This window comes from Loxodonta africana, chromosome 4 (genome assembly GCF_030014295.1).
Source record: "Loxodonta africana isolate mLoxAfr1 chromosome 4, mLoxAfr1.hap2, whole genome shotgun sequence".
NCBI classification, from domain to species: domain Eukaryota; kingdom Metazoa; phylum Chordata; class Mammalia; order Proboscidea; family Elephantidae; genus Loxodonta; species Loxodonta africana.
Genome location: NC_087345.1, coordinates 83296342 through 83322864, shown reverse-complemented (window position 1 = coordinate 83322864; position 26523 = coordinate 83296342). Strand labels below are relative to the sequence as shown.

Sequence of the window (26523 nt, the reverse complement as noted above, 5' to 3'; positions counted from 1 at the left end):
ATGAGGGTGAGGGAAACATTTGGATAAATGGATTGGCATGGTAGCCACAAAGATGGATTAGAATATGCCAGCGATTGTGAGGATGACACAGGTCCAGACATTTCATTCCATTTTCTATAAGGTCACTATGAGTCAGAGTCAACTAGATGGCAGCTAATAATGACAAAAACTTGCAACTATGAACGAATTCATATGTAGCTTCTTCTATTTATTGGTAATTAATATTGTCAATACTCTGATAGGGTTGGCTACTCAATTGTGTATTCTATTTTTTTTTTGTATTTTTGTGATAGATTTTTAAAAATATTCAAAAAAAGCAATCTAACATTCCAACAACTGTTTTTATTTCACATTTTTAATCACACTCAGGCTTGGACTTTCCCACACGATTAGATTTAACCCGCAATACGGTGTGACAACAAAATTACACTTTCATTTTACATCTAAGAAATATTCTCTTTTAAAGGTGAATATTTAAACCTAATCATTTCCTTTAAGACATGGTGCTTGATAAAATGTGAGTGTATAACAAAGAATTTGGTGTCCTTACATAGCCTTTGTTAATCCCTCTGCAACTTGTGTTTTCTAATCCGTCACTATGACAAAGCATGTGCTCATGTTGCTTTGTTTTGTGTTTTAATGCAACTTCCACATCATTGGATTACTCCTTTGACTCTTTCTATGATTCTCTGATAGCCTGTATTTACCCTCAATATTCACTGGCATATACAATGCAGGGATTATTTTAATGCACAATTCATTTGCTATAATGAAGAAATGGTTGGTCCAAGGATATACAACTGGAAAAAAACAAAAAAAGCATGGTTTTGTTATGTTTTTAGTATATTTAGTTAATTATGGCACACACTCTAATACCTTGTTATCAGTATCACCAAGTTCAAAATCAAGCAGAATACTACATATGCTCTCTCAGCACTGCCTGTCTTTACTCACTTCCTGGGTCTTACCTGCACTGGTGATTAAGGGCAGACCTTCTGCAGCCAAATCTCTACAGTCCAATACCTGGCTTTCCACTTACATCTGTAGGATCTTGGGCAAGGTTTCAACCTCTCAGGCCCCCAGTTTCTGTGTAGAAAATGGGGGATAATAATAGTATCGATAACATAGAGTTAAAATGATTAAAAAGGGTAATACAGATAACACATTTACAAAACAATCTGGTACATATTAAGTACTTCATATGTCACCTCTTACTATTTTGTAGTTCTCACGGATAATTCCTGTGATGTGATCTCAAAATCACAAAACCCAAAGTAAATCTTATGATCTGGGTATCCCATATCTTCCTCCTTTGACTTTATGTCCCTTGTAATAAAGCTAATAGATTATATTTATTGAAAATTTACCATGTGATAGATCTTAGAGTAAGCACTTCACAGGCATTATCTGTCTGAAACAAACAAAACTCCCTTCCTATTCTTTCCCCTTTTCCACTCATTTTTACTCCTCACTCTCCCAAGTTGTGTGAACACAACCACTTACTCGTGATTTTCAGTCTGAGCATCACTCCCACTAGACAGTCTTCTAAAACGCTATTATCTGTGTCGACTGCTCCTCATTTGTGCTCCTATCCTATAGCTGTCACTTTTATCTGAGTGCTTCCCCTGAGAACGTAAGTTTGTGGAAGTCAGATGACTATTGGTTTTCTTACTGGGAGAGCTACCACAACTAACACAATCTCAGACTTATATTCAATGCCTAAGAAATATTTGTTGTATACATACACTTATCTAGTTCATTTGCAGACATAATCAAAGCTATTTTCTGTCCTGTTTGGATTTCATTTTGCAACTGCTTTGCCACTGATTCTAATTATTTAAATTTTTAACGTTCTATCTTTAACATTGAGATTTTATTTTGTATTTGAATCAGGACTTTGCTAGTGAATAAAGCCATACCATGAATAAAGCCATATCAACTATTACCCTCTCTGCTTATGTTATTACCTTCTTTCCTGACCAAACTGTTAACTGGCATCCCTCCTTGCTTTAGTGCCAAGCTGATAAATAGTTGAATCTTTGTTCATTGCTATTTGTGTTTGCTTGAAGATTCTGTTAGTATGATATTCAAACCAGCATTAGAAAGAAAAAAAAAATCCTCAGAAAGATCTGAGGATCTTTATATAATAATCTGATTTTGGTAACTTATATCAGTTTGCTTCTCAGAGAAAATTACTACGTATATCTCCCCAAGTTGAAAGCAAACAAAATCGTTACCACTGTCTTTACTCTTCTGAGAGTTAGTAATAGCTTTGGCTGATTCTTTAAAGGTAATATTTCTAAAGGCTGATCTGATGAAGATGACCCACTTAGAAAAGACTTGTGTGGGATCTACTTGTTTTTCTGCTTAGGAACCCCACTTACACTCACTGGTGCTCAGGATGGACCTACAACTCTGAGTTTCTTCCTCTCCAACGCAATTGAGAAGACTGTCTCAAATGGACTTTGGTTCCTTTTATGTCTAGGAAATATTTTCTAGCTCTTTTGGTTGAAAAAAAAACATTTTTCATACATTTACCGTCTGGTTTTGAAAGAGTTGATTCTATGACCTCTCTGGATAGGGCGACAGACTTTTACACAAAATTTACATTGGATTTATTTGGTAAACCTGAAACTAAATAATAAACAAATAGGTCCTTGGTGACCTCAACAGTCACTAATGAGTCCTCTTTATAATGAATTTGGGCAAAAATCCTGCAAGGTGCAGCAGTGGGGACAGTGTCCTGAGAGACACAGAGAGGCAACAATAGCAACAGACTGGCCAAGATACTATAGTAAAAAAAATTAGGTGGTGAAGAACAAGTCCGCCTTTCCTGTTTTTCTTTTTTTTTTTACTACCACGTACGGCACCAGGCGCTCCTTGGAAACTCAATGGGGCAGTTCTACTCCGTCCTATAGGGTCGCTATGAGTCGGAATCGACTGGAGAGCACTGGGGGCTGGGTACAGTGACTGATAAGTGGTAGAAAAAATGCAGGAGAGGCAGATTTGTTGACTTCCCATCTGCCATTATTTTTCTCAAATATTAAAAAAGATAACAAAACTGGATAATGTTAGAAAACCCAAATAATTCTTTTTAAAATTTAAGGAAATGTATGTGTTTTGTATATGAATATTTATGAAACAACAATACGCTTTACATTTGTAACCTGTAATCACATCAATAATCAGAGAAGTGTTGCACCATACATAATATGTGTTCTGGGGTCTCCCATTTGTATTTTTAAACCAATCTTATTAGTTTTAAGCATATGTGCAGTTTTCCTTATTATTTAAAAAGAGTTTCATAGTATTCTATTGCACGATTCTATCGTATTCTCGTAGAAATCCCTGGGTAGTACAATGAGTTTAGTGCTCTACTTCTAGCTGGAAGATTGGTGTCCAAACCCACCCAGAGGAGCCTTGGGAGACAGGCCTGGGTTCTGCTTTGGAAAGGTCACAGCCTTGAAAGCCCTATGGGGTGTGGGGTTGCTTTGAGAAGGAATCGACTTAATGGCAATTAAAAACAACATCATATTCTCATATATTTTGTTTACTATGTCTTTTTCACAACTAACAATGTCTAGAGAAAGCACATTTAGATGAAATTCTAGAAGTGGTGTATCATGATCAAAATATGTTCACATTTCAAAGATTTTAGATTAAGTTACCTAAATACCTTCAGAAAGATAATACCAAATTATATAGCTAATTTTTTTTTATGGGTCTATACTTATATCCATATGTTTTATGGCTGTGTATGATGTGAATTTTTTTCATCAGTTTGTCATTTGTTTTAACTTTGTTGTATGCTCTTTTTGATATACGGAAACTGGTACTTCCTTTAGGAATTTTTTTTTTTTTACCTTTTTCTAAAAAGACATCTAGTTTCATGTTAATTTCTATGAATTTTTTATGTCATTGCTATTTTAATAAGATCTTGCTTTTTAATAAGAAAGATATTATTTTTATATTAATTTTCTACTTTTCTACCTATCTAAAACTTATTTGCTCCTACAGAATTTACCTATTTCACTGTTGTATTTTTCCTAGTGGTTACCCTGAGTATTTGACACAAATATTTAAGACTTTTTAAAATATCAATTTTTTGAGATAGTCACTGCTTTTATCCTCCTAAAGAAGAAAGATGCTTAGCGTATTTTTTTGTACACTTTATTGTTGCCATCCTCTTCTTCCCCTTTCACCACTATGTAAGATAAGGTTATGTAGGGCTTCACATCAAGATAGTTATAAACTTTTTTTTAATCATAAACTTAATTTTGGATGTTATTGTATAGAGATTGATATCAAGATATTTGTACTTTCTTTTCAGGTTTATAAACACTGGCCTCCATGTTCATTTCTGCTTTTTATTCACCTTATTATTTTCTTGGATTCACTATGCCATTGATAAAAATTGTGGTATGCGCTTAGTGATTTCTTGACATTGGTTGTGAATAGTCACTTTTCATTCATCCTGGAAATTATTTCTATTTTGTCTCAAATATGAGTAATTCTTTGCTTTTTTTGCCTTGTCCAAAATACATTTTCCAAAGAATTAAAAGTTTGAGGAGAGAGGGAAAAGAGAGAGAGAAAGAGAGAGAAACACATAAGAGATAACGAATAAGAAATAGATCAAGAAAAAAAATAGTAAGAGTGTAGTTTTAAACATATTTATAGTAGTAATTACAGGTAATGATGTATTAAAGATTGCCAGACTAGAAAGTGAAATCCAACCATATAATGTGTGTAAGGACTCCAGATAATCACTTGTTGTTTGTAAGAATGTTTTCTGTAAGCACAGAAGATGACTAAAAGGTTAAAAAATTATGGCATGATGTATTGTACAAATACTAATCAAAAGAAGACTTTGGTTACTATACTATAATCAGGAAAAGGAAACTTTAAGCACTAAATTCTACTAGAGGTAAAGAGATCCATTTCATAATGTCAAAGGATCAATCTAACAAGAAGACATAACAATTGTAATTTTGTAAGCATCTTATAATATAGATTCAAAGCATATAAAGCCAAAGTTGTCAGAACTAAAAGAAGAAAAACCAATTCACTATCATTGCTGGATATTGGAACACAGCTTTCTTAGTAAAAGGCAAGAGTAGAAAAGGAAAAATCAGCTAGGATACAGATGATTTGAATAACTTGACATTATAGTCATGTTTACAGCACTAATCTTAACAAATGCTGAATATATATCTTTTCCAATACACATGTAACATTTATTAAAAGAATCCACATGCAAGGCAAGAACAAAAATCTCAACATTTTCAAAATAATAAAAAAGAATTGATACCTACCTAAACTAACACATTCCGAAGTAGAACAACTAAATAGACTCATAACAAAAAAAGAGATTGAAATGGTAATCAAAAAACTCCCAGCAAAAAAAAAGCCCTGGCCCGGACGGCTTCACTGCAGAGTTCTACCAAACTTTCAGAGAAGAGTTAACACCACTAGTTCTGAAGGTATTCCAAAGCATAGAAAATGACGGAATACTACCTAACTCATTCTATGAAGCCACCATCTCCCTGATACCAAAACCAGGTAAAGACATTACAAAAAAAGAAAATTATAGACCTATATCCCTCATGAACATTGATGCAAAAATCCTCAACAAAATTCTAGCCAATAGAATCCAACAACACATCAAAAAAATAATTCACCCTGATCAAGTGGGATTTATACCAGGTATGCAAGGCTGGTTTAATATCAGAAAAACCATTAATGTAATCCATCACATAAATAAAACAAAAGACAAAAACCACATGATCTTATCAATTGATGCAGAAAAGGCATTTGACAAAGTCCAACACCCATTTATGATAAAAACTCTTACCAAAATAGGAATGGAAGGAAAATTCCTCAACATAATAAAGGGCATCTATGCAAAGCCAACAGCCAATATCACCCTAAATGGAGAGAACCTGAAAGCATTTCCCTTGAGAACGGGAACCAGACAAGGATGCCCTTTATCACCGCTCTTATTCAACATCGTGCTGGAAGTCCTAGCCAGGGCAATTAGGTTAGACAAAGAAATAAAAGGTATCCAGATTGGCAAGGAGGAAGTAAAGTTATCACTATTTGCAGATGACATGATTATATACACAGAAAACCCTAAGGAATCCTGCAGAAAACTACTGAAACTAATAGAAGAGTTTGGCAGAGTCTCAGGTTATAAAATAAACATACAAAAATCACTTGGATTCCTCTACATCAACAAAAAGAACACCGAAGAGGAAATCACAAAATCAATACCATTCACTGTAGCCCCCAAGAAGATAAGATACTTAGGAATAAATCTTACCAAGGATGTAAAAGACCTATACAAAGAAAACTACAAAGCTCTACTACAAGAAATTCAAAAGGACATACTTAAGTGGAAAAACATACCCTGCTCATGGATAGGAAGACTTAACATAGTAAAAATGTCTATTCTACCAAAAGCCACCTATACATTTAACACACTTCTGATCCAAATTCCAATGTCATATTTTAAGGGGATAGAGAAACAAATCACCAATTTCATATGGAAGGGAAAGAAGCCCCGGATAAGCAAAGCACTACTGAAAAAGAAGAAGAAAGTGGGAGGCCTCACTTTACCTGACTTCAGAACCTATTATACAGCCACAGTAGTCAAAACAGCCTGGTACTGGTACAACAACAGGCACATAGACCAATGGATCAGAATTGAGAACCCAGACATAGATCCATCCACGTATGAGCAGTTGATATTTGACAAAGGACCAGTGTCAATTAATTGGGGAAAAGATAACCTTTTTAACAAATGGTGCTGGCATAACTGGATATCCATTTGCAAAAAAATGAAACAGGACCCATACCTCACACCATGCACAAAAACTAACTCCAAGTGGATCAAACATAAAAACTAAAACGATAAAGATCATGGAAGAAAAACCTAAACATAAAAACTAAAACGATAAAGATCATGGAAGAAAAAATTGGGACAACCCTAGGAGCCCTAATACAAGGCATAAACAGAATACAAAACATTACCAAAAATGATGAAGAGAAACCCGATAACTGGGAGCTCCTAAAAATCAAACACCTATGCTCATCTAAAGACTTCACCAAAAGAGTAAAAAGACCACCTACAGACTGGGAAAGAATTTTCAGCTATGACATCTCCGACCAGCGCCTGATCTCTAAAATCTACATGATTCTGTCAAAACTCAACCACAAAAAGACAAACAACCCAATCAAGAAGTGGGCAAAGGATATGAACACACATTTCACTAAAGAAGATATTCAGGCAGCTAACAGATACATGAGAAAATGCTCACGATCATTAGCCATTAGAGAAATGCAAATTAAAACTACGATGAGATTTCATCTCACACCAGCAAGGCTGGCATTAATCCAAAAAACACAAAATAATAAATGTTGGAGAGGCTGCGGAGAGATTGGAACTCTCATACAGTGCTGGTGGGAATGTAAAATGGTATAACCACTTTGGAAATCTATCTGGCATTATCTTAAACAGTTAGAAATAGAACTACCATACAACCCAGAAATCCCACTCCTAGGAATATACCCTAGAGATACAAGAGCCTTCATACAAACAGATATATGCACACCCATGTTTATTGCAGCTCTGTTTACAATAGCAAAAAGTTGGAAGCAACCAAGGTGTCCATCAACGGATGAATGGGTAAATAAATTGTGATATATTCACACAATGGAATACTACGCATCGATAAAGAACAGTGACGAATCTCTGAAACATTTCATAACATGGAGGAACCTGGAAGGCATTATGCTGAGCGAAATTAGTCAGAGGCAAAAGGACAAATATTGTATAAGACCACTATTATAAAATCTTGAGAAATAGTAAACCTGAGAAGAACACATACTTTTGTGGTTACGAGGGGGGGAGGGAGGGAGGGTGGGAGAAGGTTTTTTATTGATTAATCAGTAGATAAGAACTGCTTTAGGTGAAGGGAAAGACAACACTCAATACATGGAAGGTCAGCTCAATTGGACTGGACCAAAAGCAAAGAAGTTTCCGGGATAAAATGAATGCTTCAAAGGTCAGCGGAGCAAGGGCGGGGGTCTGGGGAACATGGTTTGCGGGGACTTCTAAGTCAATTGGCAAAATAATTCTATTATGAAAACATTCTGCATCCCACTTTGAAATGTGGCGTCTGGGGTCTTAAATGCTAACAAGCGGCCATCTAAGATGCATCAATTGGTCTCAACCCACCTGGAGCAAAGGAAAATGAAGAACACCAAGGCCACACGACAACTAAGAGCCCAAGAGACAGAAAGGGCCACATGAACCAGAGACCTACATCATCCTGAGACCAGAAGAACTAGTTGGTGCCCGGCCACAATCGATGACTGCCCTGACAGGGATCACAGCAGAGGACCCCTGAGGGAGCAGGAGATCAGTGGGATACAGACCTCAAATTCTCATAAAAAGACCAAACTTAATGGTCTGACTGAGACTAGAGGAATCCTGGCGGCCATGCTCCCCAGACCTTCTGTTGGCACAGGACAGGAACCATCCCCGAAGACAACTCATCAGACATGAAAGAGACTGGTCAGCGGGTGGGAGAGAGACGCTGATGAAGAGTGAGCTAATTATATCAGGTGGACACTTGAGATTGTGTTGGCAACTCTTGTCTGGAGGGGGGATGGGAGGATAGAGAGAGAGGGAAGCCGGCAAAATTGTCAAGAAAGGAGAGACTGAAAGGGCTGACTCAAGAGGGGGAGAGCAAGTGGGAGTAGGGAGTGAGATGTATGTAAACTTATATGTGACAGACTGATTGGATTTGTAAACGTTCACTTGAAGCTTAATAAAAGTTATAAAAAAAAAAAAAAAAGAATTGAAGTGTTACAGAGCATGGTTTCTGACCAGGGTGGAATCAAACTAGAAATCAATAGCAGAAAGACATGGCTGTTGTTGGGTGCTGTCGAGTCAATTCCGACTCACAGCAACACCACGTGAACTGCCCCATAGGGTTTTCCTGGCTGTAGTCTTTACTGAAACACGTCACCAGGCCTTCCTACTGCAGAGCTGCTGGGTAGGTTCCAACTACCAACCTTTCAGTTAGCAGCCAAGTGCATAACCATTGTGCCAGTAGGGCTCTACAGCAGAAAGACAAATATGGAAACTAATTAACATGCTCTAAATAAGTTGGGCCAAAGGAAAAAAAAATCACAATGTAAATCAAAATGTATTCTGAACTTAATTATAACAAAATATGACCTACCAAATTTGTGGAATTTAGGTAAAGCAGTGGTTAGAGGAAAATTTACATTTTAATACACATTTTAGAAATATGAAGTGCTGAAAACAATCAGAGACTAAAGTTTTCACTTTAAAAGGCTGCAAAAGGAACTAATCAAACCATGTAAAAAGGAAGGAAGAAAATCATGGTAAAAGCAGAAAGCAATTTAATAGAAAAAATATAAAATAGAGAAAATAAAACTGAAAATTTTTTTTGGAAAGATATTAAATTGATAAACTTTTTTTTTTATAGGTGTAGTCAAGAAAATAAAAGAGAAAAAAACAGAAATTTTCCTAATCATAAAAGAAGTCATCACTAAAAGAATCTTAAGAGTACTTCATGAAAAACATCAGGCCAGAGAATTTCACTAGCTTCATAAATAATCATTGAAAAACACAACTGAACAAAAATGAGACAAAACTAAAGAGAAAATATGGTATTTCAGTATCTGTTCAAGTCATTGAAATCATGGTTAATACCATTCTCACAAAGACAATTAAGACTCAGGTGATTTCACTGGTAAATGCTTCTAAACACTTAAAGAAGAAAAAATACCCAATTTTGCATAAACTTATGCAGGGAAGAGAAAAAAAGAATTATTAACTTGTTTACATGGTGAGTATAACTTTGATACCAAAATTGGAAAGGACTTAGAAAGTAAAATATATTATTATTTCTCTCAGAATAAACAGAAGAATTATTATGATGATTATTTTTTCCTTAAATTTTTGGTAGAATTCCATAAAGCCATCTGGCCTTTGGCTTTTCAACCTCTTTGACTGTTATGTGTTGATTGAAATTATCTATTTCTTTCTGTGAATTTTTTTTTAATTAGTTGTTGAACTTTTAAACTACAGAATTTCCAGTTGGTTCTTTTTGAAATGATTTCTCTTTATTGATATTCTCTATTTGTTAAGATATTGTCACCCACCCTACTTGTTTTAATTCTTTAAGCCTTTTTCCCTTTTTAGTTCTTTAAACATATTCATAATAACTGCTTCAAAGTCCAGTTTATGGGCCCCTTCAAAGGTAATTTCTCTTACTTGCTTTTTTTTTTCTTCCTGTGTATTCATCAAGCCTTCTTCTTTCTTTGAGTGTGCCATAATTTTTTTTAAACCAAATATTTTAGAAAATATATTTTGTAGTAACTACGAATATGAGAACCCCTCATCCCTCAATAAGGCTCATTGTTGTTTTGTTTAGTGACTTGAATGGAATATTCTCAAACTTTCTATCTTCTCTGCAGTGAACAGACTCTATTGTAGTTCCTTATAGAGTACAGCCTTGGCATGTGCAGTCACCTTGGGATCACAGTGGTTTTTGCAGGGTTCGTTTGATGGTCTCTTTCCCTGATATCTTTGCTAAGCTGTCTATCTCCGTAGGTATCATACTCAGATAATTCATTGCCTGCTGATTGAGCTATTGCTGTTGATATTGCCCTGGGATATTAATTACTCCACAGTCTGAACCAATTAAATTGGGTTCCTCATGCAGGGGAGTCTCTGAGGTCAGTCTTTGAGGTTTGTTCTGATCCTAGGAAGGCACTTCTTAGCTGTTTCTTTCCCTGGTTCTCTCTGGTAAAAATTATAGCTGGTCTTTGATTTAGGCTTTTACTCTCATGGAGACACCAGTCTCTTCGTATTTGCATTATTTTCGAGAGTGTCCTTAGACTGGAACTTCCTATTCCAAATAAAGCCAATTCCCTTGAGGAAAGCTTCAGAGCTGTCTGTACCCATGGTCTGCTTCTTCCCTGGGGAAAATCTCTGTGCCATTGCTCCAATGTTGAGGGCAAGGACAATGACCCATTTATCTTAGAGAAACATGCTTACTTTATGGTTACTGTGCTGGGTAGAGGCAGTAGCTTCTGTTCTTGACTTGCCTCTCCTGGCATAGAATTTCTGCCATATGAATTATTGGGAGTGAGGGCAATTGGGGCCCTGATGTTTCTGGCCTGCCTTGCTGTAGGTAGGAGCCCTGGTGGCTCAGTTGTTAAGAGCTACTCTTGCTGTTATGGATTGAATTGAGTCCCCCAGAAATGTGTGCCAAGTTGGCTAGGCCATGATTCCCAGTATTGTGTGGTTGTCCACCATTTTGCCATCTGAAATGATTTTTCTATGTGTTGTAAATCCTACCTCTATGATATTAATGAGGCTGGATCAGTGGCAGGACTCAATCCACAGGATTAGGTTGTGTCTTAAGTCAACCTCTTTTGAGATCTAAAAGAGAGAAGTGAGCAGAGAGACATGTGGTCCTCATACCACCAAGAAAGCAGCACCGGGAGCAGAGTGCATGTTTGGACTCAAAGTCCATGGCCTGAGAAGCTCCTAGAATAGGGGTAGATTGATGACAGGGAACTTCCTCCAGAGCTGAGAAAGAAACTGTTGTCCTGGAGCTGGCACCCTGAATTTGGACTTTTAGCCTCCTAGACTGTGATAGAATAAATTTCTCTTTGTTAAAGCCATCCACTTCTGATATTTTTGTTAGAGCAGCACTAGGTAACTAAGATAGCTGCTAACCAAAAGGCCAAAAGTTCGAATCCACCAGCCACTACTTGGAAACATTATACGGCAGTTCTACTCTGATTAGGGTCACTATGAGTCAAAATCTACACAATGAGTAAAGGTTTTTTTTTTTTTTTTTTTTACTATGGGTAGAGCGTTCCATCCTACAAGTCAGGATTGGGTTGAAAAAGAATGCCAGACCTTTCCCTTGCCCTTTCCTGGATTGCATTTTCTGTAACATGGAGCTGAGGAGGATGAGAAATTCTGGCTGCTTGTCCCTCTTAGGAGTTACCATACTGGAGCTATTGGGAGAGGGTGTCCCATCTTACTGGCCAGTCCTGCCTGGTAGGGAGCTTCTATCCCACTGAGCTAAATGGGGTGGTAAGAGTAGGGAAGTAGCACAGTGTGGTTCTAATGCCACAGACTCTCATGTTTCTTACTAAGACTTAATAAGTTTTCTTGAATTAATATTTCATTTGCTTATACCCTTCCTGAGACTTAAATGGTTATTTAAAAAATAATTTTTACGAGTTGTGGATGTTTATTAGGGAGAGGGTTTGCAAAGTTCCTCATGGCACCTTTCCAGACATTGTCTGACATGTTATATTTCACCTAATTATAGTTTTAACTCAGTAAAATCACATGCCTATTTTGCAGTTTTCATGATTTAAACAATGCCTGCATTTTGAATACGTGCACATTTCTAAGGTGCCTCTTGAGGACATCTTGATGCTGAAGTATGTCTTGCTGAAGTGTCACAAAATATAAGAACCACAAGTGGCAAAGTCGGATAAAAATGGATTTTCATACTGACTGCACCACTTATTAGAATTATTTCATTCTCCTGAATTTCAATTTACCTATCTGTGAAGTGCAGATAGGATTTAAAGACTTACTTTCATGGGGGTTTAAAAAACAAAACAAAGCAAACAAAGTAAAAAATAACAAATTATGCAATTAAAGAAACAGCTTTCAATTGTTAGTTTCCTCAAAACAAAACAAAACTAGTCACATCATGAAAGCCCATTGTCATTGAATGGATTTCGACCAATAGTAACCCTATTGCAGAGAGTAGAAATGCGCCCTAGGGTTTCCAATGCTGTAATCTTTCCCTCCCAGAACAGCTGTGGTTTTAAACCTGTGACCTTTTGGTTAGCAGCTGAGCACTTAATGTTTGTGCCACCAGGCCTCCTACAATCCAACCCAGCAATTGCACTTCTGAATATTTATCCAAGAAATAAGAAAATGTATATTACATAAAAATTTGTATATGGATGTTGATAGAAGCTTACTTATGATAGCCAAAACCTGGAAATCATACAGCTATCCAGAACGAAGAAATAATTAAACAAACTGTGATACATCTATACCTTGGAATATTGGTCAGAAACAAAAAGGAACAGACAGTAGAGACATTTAACAACTCAAATGAATCTCCAGTAAATTTTGCTGAGTGAGAAAATATAATCCCAAAGCATTACATATTAGATAATTTAATTTGATGTCCTTCTTGAAGTGAAATTATATAAACGGTGAATAAGTTAGTTGTTTTTAGCTGTCTGATAAGGGATAGGCCAGCACGAGATGACTAAGACAAGCATCTAGATGTGTTTGCAGCCCCTTAATCATTTTGATTTCTGACCATTCAGCTTGATAAAATATAAGCCACGAAAGGAGGAGAAATTTGAGAGTGTTGTTGTCTATTGTATCCCCAGTGTCTAAAATGGTAAAAAAAAAAACATGAAAAAACTCCTCAGAATTTAGAATTGGAAAAGGCAATGAGCACAATGAGTGTATACAAAATATATGATGAACTCATCAAATCTGTTTATATAATTTTGTTTTGTTTGCAGTTTTGTCAAGGCTTATTTAAATGTGAAGTCATTATTTTGCTTCTTAAAAATGCATTATATTCTTTTAATGAGAAATGTATCCTGAAACAGTTTCCTTTCCGGGAAAGCAAAGAAACAAAACCTTAAAAAAAAAAAGAAAAATATATATATATACACACCCCCACATATTTTGGGACTAGTCATCTTTTAGTAAAAACATGATTGCTCTACATTAGGAAATTTTCTTACTTCTTTAAGAACAATGCAATCCTTTTGATTGAGTCATTGAAGGCTTGTTTTACTTGCTTGTTCCTCAGGGTGTAAATGAATGGGTTCAGCATGGGGGCAATGGATGTAGTGAGAACCATCACACCCTTATTAATGGCCACTGAAGTCTTTGCTGAGGGTTTGACATAGATGAAGATGCAGCTGCCGTAGGTGATGGAAACCACAATCATGTGGGAAGAGCATGTAGAAAATGCCTTTTTCCTTTGCTGGGCAGAAGGGAACTGAAGAAAGGTCTTGATGATGTATACATAGGACAGGACAACACATACAAGAGTGGTGATAAAGGTCAACACAGCACAAACTATGACCACCTGCTCTATGAGCCATGTTTCTGAGCGTGAGATCTTTAGGAGAGGGAATGCATCACAGACAAAATGCATAGAGAGATAGTATTAAAAAAAAACATTAGAGTCACAAAATTCCAGATTTAGGCCCAGGCTAAGTGGTGGGAGTATGATCAATAACCCAGCTGTCCAGCAATACAAGATGAGTCTTCTACAGACCTTGTTGTTGACGATGGTCACATAATATAGGGGTTTGCAGATGGCTACATATCGGTCATAGGACATGATGGCAAGAAGAAAAAATTCTGTTACACCAAAGAGGTCAGTAAAAAAAATTTGAATGATACAATCGTTGTATGTGATTGTCCTGTCACCGACTGACATGTTGTAGAGGTATCTGGGAATACAAGCAGATGTAAAAGAGATTTCTAAGAAGGAGAAATTTTGTAGGAAAAAGTACATGGCAGTTTTAAGGTGAGAATTGATGAAAGTGAGGAAAATAATTGTTAGGTTCCCAGTTACGCTCAACATGTAGGTGAGAAATAGAAAGATAAAAATCACAACCTTCAGTTGTGGGTCATTGGTCAGTCCCAGCAGGATAAATGTTATTGTGTTGTTTCTCATCATTGGCTTCTGACTTCTAATCAATCTGCATTTGACGTTAAAGATTTTTGATAGGATAATTAATGGTGGAAAATAATATGTAAACTATCCCACATGTATTAAAAAATTGATTACAAATATTATTAATACACTGGTTGTATAAGTTCTACAATTATGTATTTTTGGCTATTTCAAGAGAGATTAAACAAAAACAAAAAGCTTTCTCTACACCACACTACATCATATTACTGGTTCATCCATGTCATATTTCCTTTGCAATTTATATTTTATCTACACCTTGCATTTGAGTTTTCCATATAGTTAGAACTGGCTGCTAATATTTTGTAAGATCAAGTGCCTTTCTACACTCATAGACTTAGTTATAAAGCTGAATCATAAAGCTTCTTGATCACCTTTATGTGTTTACTTAAAGTTTTGTTCTTGATAAAGTGCAAATATAACACAAGTAGTTTGGAGCTCACTATAGAGGTTCTAACCCTGGTGGCGTAGGGGTCAAGAGCTATGGCTGCTAACTAAAATGTTGGCAGTTCGAATCCACCCTGCATTCCTTGGAAACCCTCCCTAAGGGGCAGTTCCACTCTGTCCTATAGGGTTGCTATGAGTCAGAATCAACTCGATGGCAATGGGTTTGAGTTTTTCTCTATAGAGGCTCTCCACATCCATTGCATAAGATTTTGAGATCTAGCAGTAGTGCAATTTTAAAAATCATGTTTTCTTTAAACAACTTCCTTTTATCACCACTTCCCCTGACTCTCCCTTATGATTTTCAGTTTACAATTTCAACTTTTAAACTTCTTTCCTTCTCTGCTGCAGAAGATAAGAATCTTTTTTATAAGAAATGTATTGTATTTCTATACAATGTTAACACATGTGGAATCCAAAGTGGATGCGGATGTATAAGACATCATTACAAATATTTTTAGCTTTTAATCTCTTTAGTCAAGACTGAAAAACATTTCCAACATCTTATTAATGATACTACTAAACCTAAAAATTATTAGATTTCTCCAAGCCTACTTGCTTTCACTGTGATTCAGTTTTGTCATGTAAGAAATGTTTAAAAATTAAATATTTTCTATATAAAGCACTTATAGAATTATCTGACTGATAATGATTTTTATTTTTCAGTCATCATACAATCAGTCTTCAGGATGTTCTAATCATCTTTTTACCTCAACACTATAATAAAACAGTTTACACCAAAGTTTATCAAAGACTTCCTTTTTGCTATATAAGTTTAGGAAATTCCTAAGTGGAATCTGGACTTTTTACCACACACTGTTCATAACATTCTCTCATATTTTACCTTAACACAACATACACTATTTTCTGCCACCTGTTTGCTTTCTAGTCATACTTACTTTGGACATGTTATCAGGAGAGACTGGAGAATGACATCATGCTTGGTAAAATAGAGGGTCAGCAAAAAAGAGGAAGGCCCTCAACAAGACAGGTTGACACAGTGGCTGAGACAGTGGGCTCAAACACACAGCAACAATTGTGAGGATGGTGCAGGGCTGGAGAGCGTTCCATTCTGTTGTACATAGGGTCGCTGTAAATCAGAACTGACTCGATGACACCTAACAACAACAACAGCAACAATTTCTAGACATTTATTTTCTTTCTTGCCTTAATTGATAGTTGTCAGCTTTTGTCCTTAGTACTTCTTTACTTCCTAACATACTCACAGTCTTCGTGCATTTTCTTGAACTCTCGATCTCCAGAAAATGATTGCTCTTGAGAATATCAGTCATATAGCCAAGTGCTCTAAGGTCCAAAATGTAAAAAAAAAAAAAAAAAAAATTTTTTTTTTCTTGACACATGAAGTCCAAAATGGAACTCTTGATTTTCAACGCTCTCGTCCTATTTCTTCTCTGTGTTTTTCGTACTAAAAGTCCTACAAAAAAAAAATACCAAACCCACTGCCGTCGAATCGATTCTGACTCATAGCAACCCTACAGGAAAGAGTAGAACTGCCCCATAGAGTTTCCAAGGAGTGCCTGGGGGATTCAAACTGCCGACCTTTTGGTTAGCTGCCGTAGCACTTAACCACTACGCCACCAGGGTTTCCAAAACTCGTACGTAATATTTATTGAGTCTTTAAAGGATAAATGTTGTTATGGTAGATATTCAAATAAACTCTTTACATGAATTATCTATCTCCCCTCCAACTCTCTGTTTTCCCTCTCCATCCCTGTGTCCAGTACCCAGTCCTAACTTGGGATATGCAAGCTTCCTGGTTTTTAGTTTGAGTTTTCAGATATTTGTGTGTGGTAGTTAGTTCTTCATATTATCAAGTTATACCACTCCTGAATGACCTCCTAACCATTGTTGCTTAAAATAATCTTCTTAATGACCACACATTATCCAAGTTTAAAGCACTCTAATAATGATATTTCATTAATATTCACATTAGAACTCACATTTCTAAACTTTATACAGTTGGGAAAGATTCAATTATTAGAAACAAGTAGAACCCAAGTCTCGAAAGAGAAAAGGTAACTGGAATGACAGAATTTATCATACTTAACCCTTCTGGCAGCTAATCATTGTCTTAGTCTATGAGTTATTTAATTACAGCCATATTTACAGCTACAATTTGAAAATGAATGTAATGTTGGAAGATAGCATGAGGATTTCTGGTCACAACTCATTGAATCTGGTCACTCCCCAAATCACAACAGCCTGGGAGTACATAACCCGCTTGAATTTGCTATCAGTTGCAAAGTATGGTGTATGTCGAATGACTGACAATGCACATCAATTGCATAAACTCTCTTACAGTAGATGTCTCGCTATCACAGACTCAGAAAATATTTTCTTTTACTCCTCATCCCTGAAAAGAAAAGCTAGTTCCTTTGAAGTAGCTTTGGAAGGGTTGATGTTCTGAACTATCTTTGCTCAGAGAAGGGTTTTCCAGTCTCAAGTCTGATCTTTTTTTATTTGTCAAATCTGTGACAAAATTAAAAAACAAAAATGCCCTTAGTGACCAGGTTTAAAAATCACTAATGAATCATCTGTGTAATGAACTTTGGGGAAACAAACTTAGCACGGTAACAGTAGGGACATACCCTTTAGAGGCAGGATAGGGCATCAGAAGCATTTAAAACACATTGGTAGGAAAACAGTAAGAATGTAGCTTGAAAAAAACAAACAAACAAAAAACCTCTTCTAGTTTTTTTTTTTTTAGTCATTCCTATCATGTAAGGTAACTAATATCATAGATCTTTATTTTCTTTTTACCAATTTTTCATAAAATGTATGAATTGTATATACTTAAGACATTTGATTAGATAAGCAAAAACAGAAAAAACGAAGGGAAAACAACTAGAAAAATGGCTTAAAGTAGATGTAACAAAATCTGCTGTTTTTGATCATATTTTTCCATAATTTTGTGCTGCAAATATACCCACTCATGTAACATATAATATTTACAAATGGATGAACATTAAATTAAAAAATATGTATTGAGATATTAACCTTAAATTTATATGAATCTATTTTTATAATTGGAGCTCTAGTGGCATAGTGAATAAATGTTACGGCTGCTAACCAAAAGGTGACCAGTTTGAACCCACCAGCCGCTCCTTGGAAACCCTATGGGCAGTTCTACCCTTTCCTATGAGGGTCACTATGAGTCGGAATGGACTTGATGGCAACAAGTTTTTATTTATGCAACTAATTATTAATATCTGTCATTTTAATTCCATTTAATCTCAGTCCATTGTATTAATGTATCCTCGGAGTTTAAACCAAAATTTATTGTTGTAAATTTACACTGTCCTCAATGTTTGATCATTTTTAAATATCACTCTATGGATATCCAATGATTTATTCAATTACTACCTAAAATCTTTAAAGATTATTTCACATTTTTCACAGTAATAGAAAAATCTGCAAGATGAATGCTTATGAAATCATTTTTTGCATATCGTCAAAATAATTGCTAGAATTGAAATTTCTTTAAAAAATTGATGTTCAGATTTAGAACAATAACATATTAATAGTATAAATAGATAGATAGCCACTGTCGCATTGACTCCAACTCATGGTGACCTTATGTACAACAGAACAAAATGTTGCCTGGTCCTGCATCATCTTCACGATCGGTGGCATGCTTGAGTCCTTTGTTGCAGCTACTGTGCCAGTTCATCTCACTGAGGGTCTCCCACACTGAGGGTGTCTCTTGCCTTCATTGGCTCTCTATTTCACCAAATATGATGTCCTCCTCTAGCAATTGATCCTTCCAGATGACATGTCCAAAATAAACAAGTTGCATAATATTTTGTTGTGATTCATAAGGTTTTCATTGGTTAATTTTTGGAAGTAGATTGCCAGGCCTTTCTTCCTAGTCTGCCTTAGTCTGAAATCTCCACTTAATCCTGCTACCATAGTGACCCTGCAGGTATTTGAAATATCAGTGGCATAGCTTCCAGGATCATAGCAACACACATGACACCACAGTATGACAAACTGACAGATGGGTGGTAGATTACTGTTATAAAATGTAGTAATTAATAGGTTCCTTCAAGTCAAGTGTGTATGAGTGCCTGTACATATGCTCATCAGGAATGTGCATCTTTTCTTCCTTTATATAATTATTGCCTTAATTAAATCATGGACTAATATGGGTCAAGGCTGGCTCACAGATTTATTGGCATATGATTTACATACAATAAAATGCACCATCTTTAATTTTTCAGTTTGGCGAATTTTGACAAATGTATCCACCTAACTAGTCACTACCACCACAGGAGACACAGAGCATGTCCATCTCCCCCAAATGTTTCTTTTGTCCCTTCCTAGTTAACCCTGGCCTCATTCTCAGGAACCAGTGATCTGCTGAAGACAATATAAATTGGACTAGATTTGTCTTATGTTTTATATGCATGGAATCGTACATGGCATCTTTCTCTTATAGCACTTTTGAGATTCATTCTTGTTACTGTGTGTATAAGCAGTTCATTTGTGTTTATCAGAAATATTCCCATGGTTTAGACATCACGATTTCTTGTTCAACACAAGATAGACTTTTTGACTGTCTCTGAGATTTGGCTACTGTGTTTAAAGGTGCTTTAAACATTCATATACAAATTTTTGTATGGGTGTGTATTTTTATTTCTCTCAGGTAAATATCTAGGTCTGCAATTGTTGGATCAAATGGAAAGTATATATTTTACTGCTTAACAGTTATGTTTAATGGTTTTCCAGAGTAGTTGTGACACTTGAATTTCCCAGCAACGATGTGTGAGATTTTTAGTTGATATATATCATTGACAATTTTTTCAGTCTTTTTCATTTTAGTCATTCTAATGAATGCATTTTGATGTGTCTTTGTGGTTTTTATTTGCATTTCTCTGATGACTAATGTTGAAAATCTTTTATATGATTTCTTGCTATTCATCTATCTTCTTTTATGAAATGTACTTTCAAATATTTTGCCCGTTTTTATTAGGTCTTGTTTTCTTATTATGGAGCTTGTAAATATTATTTTTATACCAAAAAGAAAAAAAAGAATTCTCTTTGCGTTGATTCTGACTCACAGGGAACCTACAGGACAGAGTAGAACTGCCCCAAAGTGCAGCTGGTGGATACAAACTGCTGACCTTTTGGTTAACAGCCAGGTTCTTAACCACTGTGCAACCAGGGCACCATTCTTTTTTTACTGCACATATATTTGTAGTGTCAATATATTCTCCCAATTTCAGGCTTATATATATATATATTTTTTTTTTCTGGGAGTCTTACAAAATGTGAGAGTTTTCAATTTTGATGAAGTCAAATTTATCCATATTTTTAAAGTTTTGTGCTTTTTGTGTGTCCTTTCTAGATCTTTGTCTGCCACAAGATTCCAAGTATTTTCTGTGTTTTCTTGTAGTTACTACATTTTGGGCTATGATCCATTTGGGGCGTGATAATTTTTGTGGATGGTGTCAGGAATGGTTCAGATTGAGGTTATTTAATATCAAAATAGTTGTGATTTTTCTCCATATAATGTATTGTGTATGATTTCAACCCTTTTAAATTTATTGAAAAGAGTAAAAAACCCATTGCCATAGAGTTGATTCTGACTCATAGTGATCCTATGCCTCTTAGCGTTTCCAGGGGGCGCCTAGGTGGATTTGAACTGCCAACCTCTTAATTAGCTGCAGTAGCTCTTAACCACAACGCCACCAGGGTTTCCTTAAATTTATTGAGACTTGTTTTATTGTCTATCTTGGTGAATATTCTGTGGGCCCTTGAAAAGATTATATGTTCTGCTGTTCTTGGATGGTGGGTTCTACAAATATCAATTTGGTCAGGTTGGTTGATTGTCTATTTCCAGTCTTTTATGAAGATATCTTGTCTAGATTTTCTATCAGTTGCTGAGAGAAGGGTAATACAATCTCTTATCTATGAGTATGCATTTGTCTATTTCTTCTTTCAATGATATCAGTTTATGATTTCTGTACTTAGAAGTTCTATTTTTAACTCCTTACATGTTTAGGGTCGCTGTGCCTATTGATTGATTGATTGAATAACTTACTATTATATCCAATATCTGCCTTTAGTCTTTGTTCTGAAATCTAAAGTTGTCTGATACTAATACAGCCACTCCAGCTTTGTTTTGGCTAGTGTTCCCATGGTAATTTAAAAAAATTTTTTTTTTCTTTAACCTATATATTTATTTCTATTCAAAGTATTATATATGGCATATTATTTCATTTTTTAAAATCCTATTTGATAAATTCTTTCTTTTAATAAGGATATGTGATTATTGGTTATGGTTGGTTTTAAATTTACCATCTTGCTGTTCGTTTTCTGTCCTGTTCTTTCTTGCTTTTTGTCTCTTTTTCTAACTTCTTTTGGACTAAGTACTTTTCTGGTTCCACCTTACTCTGTCCTACAGGGTCGCTACAAGTTAGAATTGACTCAATGACAGTGGGTTTTTTTTTTTTAGTATCCCTTATTTTTTATTAATTATGCCATTTCTGGGTGTGGTTGCTCTACTGTTTACAATATACATTTCTAACTTATTGCAATCTGCCTGCAAATAATATCATACCATTTCATATATTATAGAATAATTTTATAATTATATCCTTCCAATTCCCCCCTCTTGGCCTTTGTGCTATTTTTGTCTTTCATCTTAATTCTGTGTATGTTATAATCCCAACAGTACATTTTTATTTTTTTTATTTATAATCAATTATCTTTGAAAAATCTTTTTAGAAGGGGAAAAACATCTTTTATATATACCCACATGTTTTTCACTTCTCTTCTTTGTTCTTGTGTCAGATCCATGTTGTCCTCTGGATTTTCCCTTCTGCTTAGGGGAATGATTTTACTCCTTTGTCTTCTGGCCAGCAGTATTTTTGACAAAAAGCAAACTGCCATTCCTATATTTGCTCCTGTGTAAATAGTGTGCCTTTTCCCTGGTATCTGCTTTTGAGATTCTTTTTCACTGGTGTTCAGTCCTTTTATTATGACATGCTTTAATCTGTCTGTGAGTTTATTTTGCTGGGAGTTCACTGAGCTTTTAGAACCTGTAGGGTTTTAGTTCTCATTACATGTGTAAAAGTTTCTGTTCTTAAAATACCTTTCGCCCCCTGTTCATCCTTTCATTCTAGACCTCCATTTATACATATACAATGATTGCTCGCTTTTTCCGCATGTCATAGAGACACCGTTGATTTCTGTCAGTGCTTTTCTTCCTGTATGCTTTGATTTAGGTCATTTAGGCTGCTATATTTTCAATTTCAGTAGTCTTTATTATTCAATATATTATCTGCTGTTACTCCCATCCAGTGAACTCTTCATTTCAAATGTTGTATATTTCATCTCTGTAAAATTTTTTTTTTAAGTTCCATATGCTTCTTTTTCATATCTTCTATTTCTCTCTTCAGTTTTTCTTTTAGATACTTGGTTATATTGAGCATATTTATAATATTTGTTTTAAACCCTTTGTTTCGGCTGTCATTTCTGGAGCTCTTTCAAATGACTGAATTTATTACTGATTTGAGCCATGTTTTCATGGTTATTGGCTAATCTAATATATAGATATATACATATATATATATATGTACGTATCTATAGTTTGTTTTATTTAATATTGAAAATTGTGACTGCTATGTTGGTGAGTATCTGGATTTTGTTGTTGTAGCTATTTTTTGAGTACTATATTTTGTTCATGCAGCAGTACCCCTGCTTGATCCATTTTATACTTCTTTTTAAGATTTGTTTTTCAGCAGCTAGAATAATTTGTATTATGAGAATAATTTAGGCTTGCTTTTAAGGCATGACTTTCCTGGAGTCTCTACCTAATGCCCTGAGTTTTCAATGAGGCTATTTCAATCTGGTTTATTGAAACTGCACTACCTTGCAACCCTATTTGTTTTTTGAAATATGTTCTAATTAAGCTCATTGGTCATTCCTTGTGTAGCCTCATAGAGTTTTATCCTACACATGAATGGCTTAGTAGTCTGCAAAGACAGAAGGAGACCACAATGTAGGTTTTGGCACACTTTTGCTCTGTAGCTCCTTTCTCGGGTCACGTCATCCCCCTTGAACTCCAAGGTCTGTCTTAAATCAGTAAGTTTTCAGTGCCCTCACTTACTCCATTCTATCTTATACTGACTCATCTGATTGATGACTTTGGGGAAAATCTTGATCATACTTGACTTAGAATTCTGGCATGCCTAATCAATTACTTTGTGAAGCTGTCTATCTTCAATAACATGCATATTTCTTCCTTGCTATGTCTTAAGTAATCTTCTGCAGAAGTTACTACAAAATTTCTGCCTTGCCTTCAATCTGTGTGGGAAAATACGGTCATAGGATATCTTAAAGGAGATAACTGTTGCCATAAATCAAGCAGTGTTTTTGATTGCATTTTTTTGTCATTACCTCCATCTTTCTGCACTTCAGTCTTATTTTTTAGTTGATTCTAAACTTGTTTCACGAAGCGATAGGTGGTTTTACTATGGCCCGAGTTCCCAAAGGGGTAGAAAATGCTAAAATCTCTCTTAATCTCTACCCAAACCCAAACCTTTTTGTAGAGTAACCAACTGTTACTAGTTTGATGAGTATGCTCCGAGACTATATACTATCTGTTTACATGACAGGCTTAAAGCATATATATATTCACATGTTACATCCTAAGATCTCAGCTGCTAACCAAAATGTCAGCAGTTTGAATCTACCCACTACTTGAAAACCCTATGGAGCAGTTCTACTCTGTGTATAGGGTCACTATGAGTTGGAATCAATTTGATGGCCACTTTTTTTAAATTATATGTTTATTGTATAGACGATTGCCTCATTCGAATATAAATATTACATTTATTGCTATGTCAGTAAGGAGAACTTTTTACAAAATCTAACAAAAATATAACGAACATCTTATATGTGGCTAGATTAAAATGGTTTAAAGATAACTCAGTGACTGAAACAAAATTGGGAAAGAATAGAAAAATTCTGGAAAGAATAGAAAATATAAATAAAAGAAACACAAAAACTAGATGATGGAGGTGAGTATGTGACCACAAAATATAAGGGCTCTAAATAGGTTATGTAAAATTATTAAATCAGTCTTCCCAATCAGATTGGGTACAAAATAACATGAAACAGAGATGACAAACACATGAACATGAAATGTGTACAAAAATGCAATATATCTAAATCTTGACTTTAAAATAAATGGATAGAGTTCCTGTCTCATGTAACGGCTGCTTATGAAATTTGGGCTGTGACATGAATGAATATAATTCTAAGGGATAAAGGTGGACCAGAAGTCAAAGATCCTCATGTAGAATTGAAGCCAATTTTGCATCAAGCTTTGAGCTTGGTTTAAGGTGTTTTCATATTATTAACCAGGGTCTTGGAAGAAGCCAAACAAAAATCCTTTCCATAGAATGATAACATTATTCCAGTTTCAATTTTTAAATAATTCTGCAAAAACAATGTCTAGGATATGGGGAAACATTAACAGACATATTAAAAGGAAAAACACCATCTGAGAGAAATGGACAACAGAAACAGACACATGCTACTTCAGATGATGGAAATACAAGCCACAGACTGCAAAAATAGTATGTTCAAAGAAACACAAGGTTAAAAAAAATTACAGAAAACTCTGAAAGGCGGCATGGTAGATTAGAAAAAATAAGCAAATAGTTTTAATTCTAGTGAAATCACAAAAAATATATAAAAAAAGGGTAGAGTGTATAACTCACAAACTAACGGAGAAATCTCAAAGGTGAAAAAAGAAACATACGAAAGTTTGGGTAAGCTGAAAGCACCTAAGAACAGGGCAGATTAAAAAAAAAAAAAAAGTTTTACATTAAAATAAATGGGCTTCAGAGAAACCAGCCAGACAATGAGACTGTGTTTTGAAAAAGTCAACCTAAGTACAGAGTTTGGGAAGTTTACTCTGCACGTGTAAACTGTACCTCACATCCCCCTATTTCTTACAGAATATTACAACTCTTTTGATTGAGTCATCGAAGGCCTGTTTTACTTGCTTGTTCCTCAGGGTGTAAATGAAGGGATTCAGCATAGGGGCAATGGAAGTTGTGAGCACCATCACACCCTTATTAATGGCCACTGAATTCTTTGCTGAAGGTTTGACATAGATGAAGATGCAGCTTCCATAGGTGATGGAAACCATAATCATGTGGGAAGAACAAGTAGAAAAGGCTTTTTTCTTTTGCTGAGCAGATGGAAATCCTAGAATTGTCTTGATGATATAAATGTAGGACAGAAAGACACACATAAGTGTCATAATGAGAGTCAGCACAGCACAGATTAAAACAGTCTGTTCCATGAACCAAGTATTTGAACAAGAGATCTTCAGGAGGGGAGATGCATCACAGATAAAATGATCAATAGTATTCAAATTGCAAAATTCCAGATTCAAGCCCAGGATGAGTGGGGGGATTATAATAAACAGACCAGCCGCCCAACAGCAAAATATAAGTCTTTTGCAGACTGTGCTGTTCATGATGGTCACGTAGTGTAGGGGTTTGCAGATGGCCACGTAGCGGTCATAGGCCATGGCTGCCAGGAGGAAAAATTCTGTCACACCAAAGAGGTCAGTAAAAAATACTTGACTGGCACAGGCACTATAGGTAATGAGCTTGTCACCTGTTCCTATGTTGTACAAGTATCTGGGAATACAGGCAGATGTGAATGAGATCTCTAAGAAGGAGAAATTTTGTAGAAAGAAGTACATGGCTGTCTTGAGGTGAGAATCCAGTAAGATGAGTGTGATGATTGTCGGGTTCCCAGTTACACTCAACATGTAGGTGAGAAAGAGAAAGATAAAAACCAAAACCTGCAGCTGTGGGTCATCTGTCAGTCCCAGCAGGATAAATGTCGTTACTGTGCGGTTTGTCATCACCGACTCCTGACTTCTGTCCAATCTGCATGCCATATTCAGAGATATTTTATTATAGGTCATTTTAACTGTATTACATCTATTCTGTTCAGACTTTTCTTATTCATTAAAGTATATGATCAACAGTTTTTACATCTGGAATCCACACTCCAAAAAGAATTGCTTTTGACTGTTATTAGTCTCTCACTTCATAAGGAGCACAGATGTCATTCAGTTCAAGAATTATTTGTTTGGTATATATGCATGGCACTTTGCTCCTTCATAAAGTGCTAAAGTATGTCAAATAACTTGGGTTCACTATGAACATTCTATAGTCTCTTGAAGTCTCCGTTCTAGCTCTTATGTTCAAAG

General features: G+C 35.5%; 1 protein-coding gene and 1 pseudogene across 1 annotated transcript; both read right to left on the bottom strand.

Moving 5' to 3' along the window:
• Window positions 1–13844: 13844 nt before the first annotated feature.
• LOC135231372 (olfactory receptor 6C2-like) lies at window positions 13845–14795 on the bottom strand (annotated as a pseudogene).
• Window positions 14796–25035: 10240 nt separating this feature from the next.
• Window positions 25036–26172, bottom strand: LOC135231371 (olfactory receptor 6C2-like). Its single transcript, XM_064285240.1, has one exon. It carries the CDS (start codon window positions 26170–26172, stop codon window positions 25237–25239), a length of 936 nt encoding a protein of 311 aa, XP_064141310.1. The 3' UTR covers window positions 25036–25236.
• Window positions 26173–26523: the final 351 nt, after the last annotated feature.

Bases quoted from the DNA above. Each gene is read 5' to 3' on its own strand.
- LOC135231371 (XM_064285240.1), bottom strand. From the start codon at position 26,172: ATGACAAACCGCACAGTAACGACATTTATCCTGCTGGGACTGACAGAT.